The sequence below is a fragment of the Dunckerocampus dactyliophorus genome, chromosome 13 (genome assembly GCF_027744805.1).
Source record: "Dunckerocampus dactyliophorus isolate RoL2022-P2 chromosome 13, RoL_Ddac_1.1, whole genome shotgun sequence".
NCBI classification, from domain to species: domain Eukaryota; kingdom Metazoa; phylum Chordata; class Actinopteri; order Syngnathiformes; family Syngnathidae; genus Dunckerocampus; species Dunckerocampus dactyliophorus.
Window position 1 is genome coordinate 19,929,033 of NC_072831.1, and position 13,272 is coordinate 19,942,304.

The following is a 13,272-nucleotide window of genomic DNA, read 5'->3' on the forward strand; positions in this document are numbered from 1 at the left end:
CACAGAGGAACACGGCAGAAGCTCCAGGATGTCACCTCTATTACGTCTATGTGATTGGAATCTACAATGCGGAACCGCTGTCTTAAGGTGAACGTGGAGCATAATAATGATGCATACGGAAGGATTTTTTTTTTTTGCAGTTCTTTGGAAAAATATTGCCGATTAAAAACGCTGTAAGGAATGCTATTTTAATCAGGTAAATGATATCATGATTACAAAGCTCAGTGATCTATTGTGCCTAATGTATACAAGATTTTCTGGTAAAAATGGTAAGTAAGCAGCCACCATCTGTAGCTGGAAAAGCTGTTGACAGGCAGAGGAAACAGTGCATTGTCTATGTTGAAGTCTGGTCTGTGGGCTGTAATGAACCAGTTCTCAGTGATGTTTTCACATGTCGGCAAGAAAATAAGAGCATGGCTGCAGAGGCGCCACATCAACACTTTGGGTGGGTAGAGTTGAGCGTCAAACAGGCTTAACACACTCCCCCCTGAGAGCCTCACTCTTAATTGGACTTGAAGGCACTGTCAGGTCCAATCGCGATGCGGGGGTGCAAAGCAGAATCTGCTGGAGAGAAACCTGCCAAATCTGGTGTTCGACACGTCAACGAGAACGGGGGGTCGAGGGGCGTTGGCAGGGGGGCAACATATGGGCCAGAAGTCTCTCAAATCCCAGTCAAAAAAACTTGCTACATTTATTTTAATGTCATTTTAAAAGATAGGCTTCAATAGTTCGACTTTTTGGGCACATCAACGCCATCATAAGTTTGAGCTGCGTCATGTGATTGAATAAATATTTGTGTTTGTTCAGTGTTTCCCACAAGACTGTAATCCCTCCTTGGTTGCGGGGGACGTGGCTGACGTCAATGTCTAATTTGCATAATTGGCCATAATGCATGTGCATGTAATTTTTATGGATGCTGTTGGCATATCTGTCAATATTTGCATTTGAGAATAAAGGAAAATAAAGGAAATTCCTCCCTCTCCCCTCGGCCTCATTATACGGTGTTAATGAGCGTGGGTGAACAGGTAATGTTCAGTAACTGGTGTGTGGAATTATTGGCTACTCTGGGGTTCCGGTACACAAAGTCATCAGATGGACTCAGCAACTTTAATTGTTTACTGCTTGAAGTACACAAGCTTGTTATTATTCTGTCATCTAATGAAATAACTCAATGTCTGCATCTTATATGCATATAAACCGAATAGTACTATAAACAATGCCAGCAAATATACTTGCATATACCTGTACTGTATTAAGATTCAATGAAACTATCGTCTTAAATCAGCATGTGCAGGTTAGCCATAATAGTTCATTTGTTTAGCAGTCAGATGCTATTGACTAAATAAACACAGCTGTCATTCTGACTATGATGATATCATAACATCAATAAAGTCTCACCTGAACTTCGGAGAAGCCATTAATGCTTTAGTATATCTCTTAAAGTGTTAGAAAACAGACATCGGAAATGACTTCTGCAAAAACTGGCAGAGAGAATGGAATTACTGACTGGAACTTAAAGGAAAACTGTAGGGTTTTTTTTTAAATTTTTCCCCATCATTGACACACTGATTTTCACAGAGCCCATTGACGCTAACGCTACTTCCGTCAACAATAACACTATACGAAGCACCTGTCTTTGCAACTACTAATCATGGCAGACTTCGTGTGAGCTGCCGACGACCACTACTTTCGGACAAATTGGGATCCAAAACCTTATCTTTTTGAGCCTGAATATACGGAGGATGAACTACAGGTTTTATAAGCTGGACCTGCGAGAAGAGAGAGTGAAATATGGGAGGAGACGGGGGGCAAGTCATTACACCGGCATGACGTGGTGGGGTAAATGTGGAGCTTGCCAAGCCATGCCGACAGAAATCGAGTGTTTCTGCTGCACTGAGTGGCATAAAGTGTTACCATTGTCGGAAGGCTTCATGTGTATGGCGAGGAGGATATTGCTGCCAGACACTGCACCACAACGAACGAAGATTTGTTAGCGCTAACAAACCCTGCAGTGTTTTTCCACCGAACCAAAATAATCTGGAAAAGACGCCCAGGTATTTGAAAACGTATTTAGAAGGTCGTAGACATGTTTTTGATGCTCAACTACGAAAATATTTGATTTTTAAGTAAGGAATCCTATTTCGCGGAAATTCACTTATCACCGTCGGATCTGGAAACAATTAACCGCGATGAATGAGGAATAACTGTATAAGTGAAATGTGTGAATAACTTAAAGAATGAATCATTTAATCAAAACTATCAAAGGAATTGGCGATCACAGACACGCTGTTCTTCCGGCATGTTACAGATCTCATTCCTCATTCCATTGCATAACACAATCAATGTTTGAACATCATGTCGACCAGCCCCAAAGTACTTCACACGGCTCATCAAATATGCAAATGATTCATGAATATGGAAACTTTTTTTCGTCATTTCAATTACAGTGTGTTCTTTCTAGTGTGAATTGCAATTTGATGAGAAAGCCTTACCTGGCCCTTGCTCTCCTTCCTCCTCCTCTTCATAGTCCACCTCCGCCACAGCCTCCTCCTCTTCTTCCTCCTCCTCCACCTGCTCCTCCTCCTCTTCCTCCACCTCTACCTCCTCCTCTTCCTCGCCCTCCTCTCTCTCCAGCTCTCCTTCTTCATGCTCCATTTGCTCCTCATTGTAGTCCATATAGCCTTCAACCTCTTCCACCTCTTCCTCCTCCTCCTCTTCTAGCGCTCCCTCTCCCTCCTCCTCCCTGTCGTCCATATCCTCGGTTCCGTCTGTCTCGTAGCACTCCTCCATTGTGGAGTTGTCCATGTCATCTAGGTAGGTGCTCCTCTTGGGGGAGGTCTCCAGGGTTTGTCTGTCTAGACTCTTTCTCTTCTTGGCCACAGGGCATCCATACACACTGCAAAAGAGAGATAAGGCAGTGCCGCCATTAGCTGTGAGCCTCACCTGGACATAAATGTTCACTTTCTCTGAGGGCCTCTTTGTTCTTTGTTGTACACACTCAAACCTGTTTTCGATGAACAACAATAACAGTAGGGTTTGCAATGGGTATTTGACTAATAATGCTGTGTTCCCTCACAGCAGTATCAGTATGTGTTCAATCAACAATAAATTCAGCATAGTTTGCAAAATTCTTAATCAATTAAATGATCATTATTCCCGTCACTGTGGATTATGAATAAATACATAATTCATAAACGGTTGATTTTTAGTTCGTGCAGGTTAAGCCAATTTGTTCTTCAGGCGACGTGATATCACTGTTGTTGTAGCAGACTGATACGCCTGATTTCTGACCCATCGCATCAAAAGGCAACTGCCCGCCTGGAATTCCGGTAAAAAGGGGAAGAGACAACATGAAGCCACATTAATTGAATCTCGCAAAGCCACCTCTCATGTTAACGTATTCACGACAGCAGGAGCACAAATCCTAAATCCGATCATCTGCGTATTTGCTGTGGCTACTGACCGCATAGACGTAAACGATGTCGCGTATCAACGTTGAACTGCTACCTGGGCACAATGCATGTCAAGTTTGAAATGTGATTTCCTACTTGTACTTTCACTAAAATTGTGTGCATGTGTATGACTGTGTGCACGTATCTGGCACATTTCAACAAAAGCAACCCACACAGTCAGAATTATGATGAGCCCTGAGTGTTTTGGCCATCAAATAAAGCCTCTTCCCAAGCTTGGAGCTAAACACGCTTTGGGCACGTTCACTGGGCTGTGAAATATCCCTGGCTGCTATTTTACAAACGCTCACACAACCTCTGGATATTTCCCCTGGCTGGCTCCACTTTTACATGGAAAAAAAATGACTGAACTGAATGAAAAGCAAAGTGATCAATGTACTTTTTTTTTTTTTTTAGAAGTTAATTTGTGCTGGTTTTTTTGACACGTGTGAAAATGTCAACTGTAATGACAAGACATCAGTGGCATGCTGTGAGGTTCATGGCTGGTGAGGCACTGACTCTGTCGGACCAAAACAAGTTGCTCATTAAGAGGATAAGAAGAAAAAGAAGAGAATGATTCACTTTTTTTTTTTATAAACTGAAAAACAAGCTGGTAAACAGCCCTGGGGTTACCCACCCAAAAAAGATGGGATAGGCTCCAGCATACCTGTGACCCGAGTGAGGTCAAGTGGTTTAGAAAATGGATGGATGAACATTTGTGGTCATACCTTTTAATTGCATGTGAAGTACATATGCCCTGTCATTTTCCCCGAAAAAACAACTTTGTTCTATTTTTTTTTTTTCTGGAACACTCTACAGTGCTAGATTTTTCCTCTCTATGGAAGGACGGCAGAAACAAGCGCCTTCAAGCTTACACCTGCACGATGAGGTGGAAGGTGCAACTGAGGTTTTACAGGCTAGTGTTGATTCTCGCGGCAATCCGGGTGCGTTCCAATTCAGGTGTTGTCAACCCTGTGTGACACAGCACACATGCACATTCATGTCATGTCTGTGTTGTCATGACATGAATTGTCATGTCGCCGCCGCACTCCAATCGGTTTTTGTGATCGGCTTTGAAAGGCATTTATGGGCATATGCCGATCACGTGTTTTTTACGGAAATCGGTCGATACTAATCGTTGGACGATCTATTGGAGCATCCGTAGTATCATACAGAAAATACATTTATAACACAGTTTAATGGACAAATATTAATACTTCTTTTTTGTTGTTTTTAATGTTTGTCTCACCTGCCTCCCTGACCGTATGTCACTGCAAGACATGCACCAAGTGGCATAGTTTGCCACAGGTTCACTGTCATCAGGATGGCGTTTCCGCTGTAACGTGGAAATTCTAGTTCTCTATGGACCAATCAATGGACCGTCTTCCACCATCAAAATGTACTATTTTCCTGCAAGGTTAGGAGTGGTGAAAGGTACTGGCCGGACACTTTGGGACCCTTTATAATGGACATGACAAAAATGTATTGCGTATTAAAAGGAAAACGTGGGGTTTCAATGCTTCTAAACTGAACTGAACTGAACTGAACTGCAGCAATGTTACTAAGTTTAATTCTACAGAAAGACGGTGGTAAACGTTTCCTAATGACCCACACTCATACAAACTGGCAAAAAACTGACACATTTTCCAGACCCGACTCAGATGTGGAAATGTAGGGTCAGTTTCTGATTTCTTGATGCCTGGGTTGCCAGTTTAGTGAAGTACACATCAAGTCTAAGTTGGCAGGTACCAATTTCTCCATAGCCCATTCATTGCACCCATTTGGGGGTATAATTGTTAAAACTATAATGATATTGAGTCAATGTTTTCATAAATGAGTGCATCGACTACAATGAAACATGATGATTTCTGTGTGCACATAATAAAGCCGGGGGGTTTAGGAGGCAGCTGGATGTCTTTTTTGAGAGAAAAGAACACTACTTTTTGGATAGGGACACCAATTTTGTTGGGCATCCAATTCTGAAAATAAATGGAAATGTTAAATATTACAATCATATGATAAGTGGGTAGTTAGAAACAATTTACTTGTGTTAAAAAGCAATGGGCTTTGTGAGATGACTAACAATGATGTCTTAGTGCTATAATGGGACTAACACCATTGTCTGGATGTTGTTATTAAGGGAATATCAAATTCCCCTACGGAACTGAAATGGCTTTGGGTGGCAGCAGTGGCAGACTGAGGATGGATTGTAAAGAGTCTAACAAGTTGACAACTCTCCCTGACATCAGGCTAATGTCTGGTTTCACCGAGTTGACTCTTTGCTCTAAGCGTAAGCGCCTGAGCCCCCCGTGGAATGTTCTGGAACTGTCCTGCCGACATTCGTGATGAGGAGTTATCCGTCTTTCACTTCTTACCCTTCCTCGGATGTCCATCAGTCAGTCAGGGTCCACTCAGCTGGCAGGCTCAATCTCACCCTGCCCAGGGATTCCTTAATGGTCTGACCCCCTGCTCTCCTCTGCAACCAGGGGCCCTATTTCATTAATCCAAACCCACATGGAAACTCATTCCCTGCCTGACAGCCAGCCTGCTCCCTCAGGGATTGCACGAGGGTCTGCGGGACGGTGAGGGTGTGTGCGTGTGTGTGAGCACGCTGCAGCACTGTGATCAATAGTGTTTTCAAGCAAACACCTCAAAATCACATTAAAATGCCACTCATCGCCGCCTCTCCGTTCCAGGACCCTCCAAATAAATCAAGGGCAGGTCCCAGCAGGATAGCTGTAACCAGGAGAGGAGAACAGGTGAACGGGCTGGGGGAGGAGGGTCAATGTGGAAGAGTGTAAACATAAAACATAAACAGGGCCTTTCCAGTCCCTCTCTGGTCCAGATATCCAATACGTATGTGGAAATTTAAATCACCGACATTTGAAAAAATACTTATGAAGAGCCGGGCAGTTCTATGCAAAGACAGAAACAAATGAACCCACACCGATGAAAGCATAACCCCATTGGTGGAAGCAACAATAAAGCACCCTTAAGAACAAAACAATGGGTGATTATTATTAATTACTGAATCGCTCTTGGAAAAAAAAGAAACAATAATAATAATACTGTAATTGCTTTGCCCCCTCAGCTAATGGAAAGCAAATCATGAATACTGTGTTGCTCAGCTGTTCATTGTATCTTTAAAAGGAGTCAAGTGCACTTCATTGTTTTGGGTCAGCATTGTGCAAACAAATTGAGTTTAGAGAGCAGATAGGCAACATGCGGTAAAACCCGACTATACTGTATGCTAGACATTCCACCACCAACGGCTCATCAGCTTCCACATATTTCTGGCTGCTGATGACGCAGCTGCGTAAAAGCTACCACAGAACATCTTATGTAAATGACTTTACATGCTGCTGTTCAGAGGCGTTGCCTACAGGACAACTTGAGTCTCAGGTGTCCTCTCGTCTCTGTGTTGTCAGCTTGTTATGAAAGTGGGAGAGGAGTGTTTGCCCGGATGCTCCCAAACCCCATGATGACTAAGCCACAGGAAGCCTCCGCAGCTCCGCCATCCCACATCCCCTGACGCTGTCACCGGGTGACCTTGGATGCAACATTCATCATCACAGCCACTGGAGCTCACTCATGCCACTTGGCAATTAAAATGCGGGTGGCATTTAAATCAATAATAAATGCAACAAAAACATGGCATTCATTACGCATAGCAAAAAAAAATAGGAGAGAAAATAGCTACTACATTTACATGACAGCGTTTTTATTTTTAATTAACCCTTGTGGTTAATTTCAGATGGCAGAAAATACCAGACGAAGCACGTTACCCCCATGATACCTCTGTCGTTAAAAGAAAGTATATTAATACAATTAAACATTAAATGCCTTTAACAAAAACAGCTCAAATAGTGATAGGGAGTATTTATGTCGACATTCACCAGACAACACATTCCTTTGGGAAAATATAAGAATGTCATCTTGAAAACGCAACTTAGTGATAGCAAGTCCAACGGGTAAACACCCAAATGTTGCACTGTAACCATGACTAGTTGGTGGCACAGACTGTGCTGGAAAATTTTGTGTATTTTCAGAGATGGAAAATATATGGCAATAAAAAAAAAAACAAAATTGCAGGTTAGTTAGTCCATGTCAGGGAATAGAATAATCTTGTTAAAACAACCACCATTCTACCCTGCATTATTTTTGACTGTCCAATATTATGATGAAAAAAGTACTAAATACAAATTAAATTTGTAGATATTACTTACATTAACAGAGTGTCTAACAATTCATATTTAATTAAAAAAAAACAGGAATATTCTGCCCTTTTGCAACACAACAGTAGTATATAATAAGGAATAATAAGTAATATAATATGTAATAAGTAATACAATAAGTAATATTTACAGTGATTTTTGTTATTTTAGATTATATATATATTTTGCCAAAAGTTTTGGGAGTTAGTTAATTTTTTTTCTTTGTATTTCTGCAAACTCAGTATTTAAGAAAACATTTGACATGTCGGTTATAGCCAGAAAAAACAGCAAGTTTTGTGGGATCATGAAAATGAAAAATGAAGCAGCAAAGTTATTGAAGAACAAAATGTAACTGTCCCCAAACTTCCTGCCGCCGCACCGACTTCGCCTTCTTTTTGCATTAAAAGTTGTTAGAACTACGACAAAATATAGTTGACTTTAGACTCCATTTCTCCTTCTGCCCATCATGTCAGAAAAGTGGCGCTCTCTGTTAGTTGTTACCATGTAGTGACATTTTTCAGGCTTCCGCAACTTTGAGACGCAACATAAGGTGATCAGACTTTTACAACAACGTGTCAGAACTTTTCCCGGAGAATGAGCACATGTACTTCATATGCAAATAAAAAGGTAAGACCACAAAAAGCTTTAAGCTTTATAAAAATAAATAAATACATGGCACTAAAGGCCATTTTTGAAAGGTTTCATGAAATGAAAATTGATTATTATCTTCTTGAGCAACCTGTACAGTAATCTCTCGTTCATCATGTTTAATTGATTTCAAACCCGATCGTGATAAGTGAATTTCTGCCAAACAGGATTCCTTATTTATAAATGGAATATTTTCATATAGCATCGAAAACCTGGTTACAACCTTCTAAATATGTTTGTTAACATTATTAGAGCCCTCTAGACATGCACTAACCCCTATAGTTCACCTTTGCACTTACTTTACTCAGTACAGTAGACATAATAAGAATAAGCAATTTAAGACATAACAGACTCTTATTCATGTGTGTTGCTATAAATGTGTTCCCTAGGGGAGTGGAGTGGTGGGCGGACAGAAGGTGACGTCGGGGGTTCAGAGTTGAGTGTCATCTTGCCGTTGGTCACGGCCGCAACAGTAGCCTATTTTCTTGTGAGGGATTATTGTGCCTTTTTTTAGATCATTCAAACCTGCAATAAAAGCCTGTTGTTCCGGCGATCAAGTCTGGTGATTTTGTGTCTCACCGAACATTACAGTAACATTACTGACTCCTAGTGTCCAGTGTAGAATACTACGTGAATGTGTTTGAATGCCTTATATTTGCATTTGAGTTCATTTAGCCAATTTAATTTAGGCAAAAAAACCCCACTATCTTAAATATGACTCATAGGGTGGCAGTGGTTCAGGAAGTAGAGCAGGTCGTCCAGAAGGAAGGTTAGCGGTTCGATCCTTGCTCCCTCCATCGAGCCACTGTTGCTGTCCCTGGGCAAGAGACTTCCCCCACCTTGCCTCCAATGCCCACACTGGTGTATGAATGTGAATGAATGTTTGGTCGGAGAGGTCGGAGGCCGTCAGTCTACCCCAGGCAGCTGTGCTACAGATGTAGATTACCACCACTGAGAATAATGTTTTCACTTCACTGTGAAGTGCTTTGGGTACCTTAAATAGCACTATATAAAACCTAATCTGTTATTATTATTAATGAATGAATACGGGCGTATCCAACCACAAAACAGCATGATTTATTCATTATTCGATTTTTGAAGAACTGAAACAGTGGCGAGGGACGACTGTACTAACATTACAAAAAAGGGAGTGGGTGCCTCACCAGCCATGAACCTCAGCGCATGTCACTGGCTGATAGGAATGTTTCATCAATCAATTTTAACACCATTTTTAACTATCAAAAAACGTAAATTAAATGGTCTTGCCCCATTATAGTTCTCCTACAAATTTTGTCCCCTGGAAAATCCTCAAGGAGGAGTATGCAGTACAAGAGGTAGCAATCAAAGAAGAAAAGGGCTTCACGTCACGAAATGACTTCTTCATATTTTATGGAGTGGACACCCTCAGCATTATGGGATGGAACAAATTGTATCGCACTGTCAGAAAGTGGCCCTTACATGCAGAAATAACACTTCGGGAGAGGAAAGCCCATTTTGTGGAGCATTAATGCGAGGTTGGAGAGAGGCGAGGCAGGAGACGGAGGGCTCCCATTTGGCTAATTTTGGGTGACAGCTGAGTGACTGCTGGAATGCGACAGCGTTGCATGGCACCTTTATTAGCAGTCATATTAGCGGCTGTTCTCAGCAGGGGCAAAAGCTTTAGCCAGTCATTAGCATCACACGCTATTTGTCTGCATGACACAGACAGGGATGAGGCAGCCTCGTCCTCCTTCTCCTCTTCTCACTGCAGCCCCCCCCTTCCCTGTAATCCTCCACTCCTGTCACATAACTTTCACACCCACCATATTTCACCTCTCATCCTCATCACCTCATCTGCCCCCTTTCCTCCATTGCATCTGTGTCTGTAAATATTTAAGTGTATACATCACCCAAATCTTATCTCTCCCACAAGCCTTACTCATTGTTGAGCGCACAAGAGACGCAGGGAATGCACCACCTCTGGTTGTGCCTTCTATCCAGCAGCAGGATCTATAGACACGTGTGGCAGAGCACCGTCTCCATGGTGATAGCCTCCAGAAATCCATGAGGGATTGGCTATCCTCACAGTCAGCCAGCGAGGAAAAATGGGAGCGAAAGTCAGACAGGAAAGTATTCTATATGTCTGCATTTTGGTGCAAAATTGGGGGAGTTGAGTAAAACAGACAAAAGACTGCATGTGTACGCACTGGAAATTTAGGGGGAACTATATTACAATATGCTGTAATGGTGATACACACGTCACATTACTATTATTACTGCTAACGTGCAGGTTTTACACTCTGTCATGTAGACACAGTGAAATATTAGTTTTTATATTAGTACCACATTTTGTCATAGTCATGTTGCACTGATCTGATGCTCTCATTCCCTGCACATATTCGATATACAGTAATCCACTCCATCACTTTTTTCAAAAAGATATTAATTAATAAATCATAGCTGTTCCGTAGTTGAATACGATCTATTATTACTCAAAAGTATCCATATGTAAGCAGATTTGACATATTTTTTTAAATTAAGCATTTTCAAGCACATGAATGACTAAATGAACTAAAATACACATATAAGGCATTCAGGAGACGCATTCGAAGACATTATGAATATACGTAGAATTCAACACTCGTCACTGGGTGTCAGTAATGTTACTGGGATTTATCGGTGAGACACACAAGCACCAGACATCGCTGGAACAACAGGGTTTCATTGCAGGCTTGAATTATGTCACAACAGGCACAATGATCCCGAAAACAGGCTTCTGTTCTGCCCATCATCCATGCCAAGCTAAAAATCAACTCTGAACCCCCAACGTCACTTCCTGTCTGCCCCCACACTCTGTTTCCGGTGCTAGGGAAGCTTATTTACAGCAACACACACGAGCACAGGTTTTATTTATGTTAAGTTGCTTATTTTTTGTTATTATGTGTCCTATATTAGGTAATACGAGTGTAAAGGTGACTATAGGGGTGGTATTTCATGCCTCGAGGGCTCTAATAATGTTAAAAAGGTATTTAGAAAGCCGTAAACAAGTTTTCTATGCTTTAACGACACAAATGTTTGATTTTACGGAAATTCAGTTATCACGGTCTGGAATCAATTAACTGTGATAAACGAGGGATTACTGGAAGATGGCAAATAACACATTTCTTTGCACTGAACACTGTATTGCTTTGACTAGAATAGCACATAGCATAGTGCAGCCCTGCGCCAAGGCCGGACAGACTTGCCTAACTCGACTGATCTAAAAATCACGGCGTGCAAGGCCATTGGCGTACTCTGCATCACTTCAATTAGACTATAATAAAGAAAACTGAAAATGAATTCTATGTCTAGAGCTGCTTATGGATCGTTACCAAAATGTAATGTGCCACACCGCCACACATTTTCATGAAAATTGGTTGGGGAGTTTACTCATAAAAACAAACAAATGTAAAAATCTAAAAACAGCTATCAAAACAATACGCTGTAAGTTATTCTATTTCATTCTTACTATTCTATAATCTAAGGAACTAAGGAACATTACATCTACTGATGGTCATTTTTATCGTTACATTTGGATAAGTCACCATAAAAATAATGAAAAAACTATTGAAAATCAATGTGATGTCTTCTGAAGTGTTGGAAACACGACTTTGTGTGCCGTCTTTGCGCGTGTGTGTGTGTGTGTGCGCGCGTGTGTGTGTGTGTGAATGTGCGCGCAGAGAGGATCATTTCAGAGCTGTCAGGCTTCTCCCGCGAGCAGGGGAGAACAAAAGACAGAGTCTTGGTGCAGGAGGCTCAGCGCATGGCAGACGCCTGCAATTTGGGGCGTTTTCTGGCGGCTCAGGCTGCAGCTCACATCTCAGCTGCCGAGACTCATTCTTCAACACACAACAGCACGGCTGTCAGCTTCTCCTAAAACTCGGAAAATATCACGGTGGTAGCTTCGGTGTCTAAATAATCCCTCATCAATGCAACTTAAAAGACGTTTATAAGCACTTCTGCGTGGAATTTACATGTCCACCTGGGTCTTAACAATATAAGCATTGTTTAATTATAGTCTCCTCATGTTTGGCAAGACAACAAACAACTCAGATGTCTCGACTACCTTTTTTTTTCTGTTAACACAGCGTGTGTGATGTAAACGTAGCTGAGAGGACTCCGCACCCAGCAGCAGGCTGTTCAGCTCAGTGGTTCGATAAGCCTGTTGTTGCCCATTCAATAGCACATCTCCAACATTTGCAGCCTGCAGCTAATGAGCCCTGTCTCAGCTTTAGGAAAAGACTCCTCCATTGCCACACTTCTTTGTATCCATGTCGCTTGCCAGTGTCCTTATACCATAAAGTCAGCCCAGCTTGAGCCCCCAAAGTACCTGAACTACAGTACAGCTTGAGCAAAAACTCCTGTCAGGCAACTCATGTGATCAATGCAGACTTCTTCCTAGTTTTCATTCCTTTTCCTTGCACAACCCTGAAAGCTCAGGCTCTTCATTCAATCTTTTTTTTTTTATTTTTTTTTATTTTTTACCTCACCCTTGGTGGCAAACGCCTCCTCACAGCCTGTTTGTGCACCTTGCTGATACTGTTCCCATCAAGGAGCTGCAGTTTAGTGGCTAGGCAATATAGCGGCTGGTGAGGCTTCAGGTTGGGATGAAGCAGAGGCCGTTAAAGATGGGATGAGAGAGATTCGGGTCTGCTCAAGTAGTGGAATCTTTTATTGCAGCAGCAGTGTAAAAATAGGAGGATGCTGATTGTGTCGTATGTTTTCAAGAAGGGGACAAATCCTTCCAGCTGATTACAAAGGTGCATTGTTGACAACATATGAAACATAAAAAACTATGCACATACACAAAATCCTTACATCAGTTAGTTCCGTACGGTACTCGGACGGTACGGCACGTGCCAGGTTAAACTGTATATTCATATCAACATTCAGTACAGTATTTCAGGGTATGCATACCATTGAACCATTATGTAAACCATTTG

General features: G+C 41.8%; 1 protein-coding gene across 4 annotated transcripts in view; it reads right to left on the reverse strand.

Moving 5' to 3' along the window:
• The window catches only part of myt1lb (myelin transcription factor 1-like, b), a 146,601-nt gene that overhangs the window by 49,953 nt on the left and 83,376 nt on the right, over positions 1–13,272 (reverse strand). For all 4 annotated transcript variants that reach the window (XM_054797061.1, XM_054797064.1, XM_054797062.1 and 1 more), the window contains exon 5: positions 2,493–2,896. In XM_054797061.1, coding sequence (XP_054653036.1) covers positions 2,493–2,896 — 404 coding nt within the window. The remainder of the gene's footprint in view (positions 1–2,492; positions 2,897–13,272) is intronic.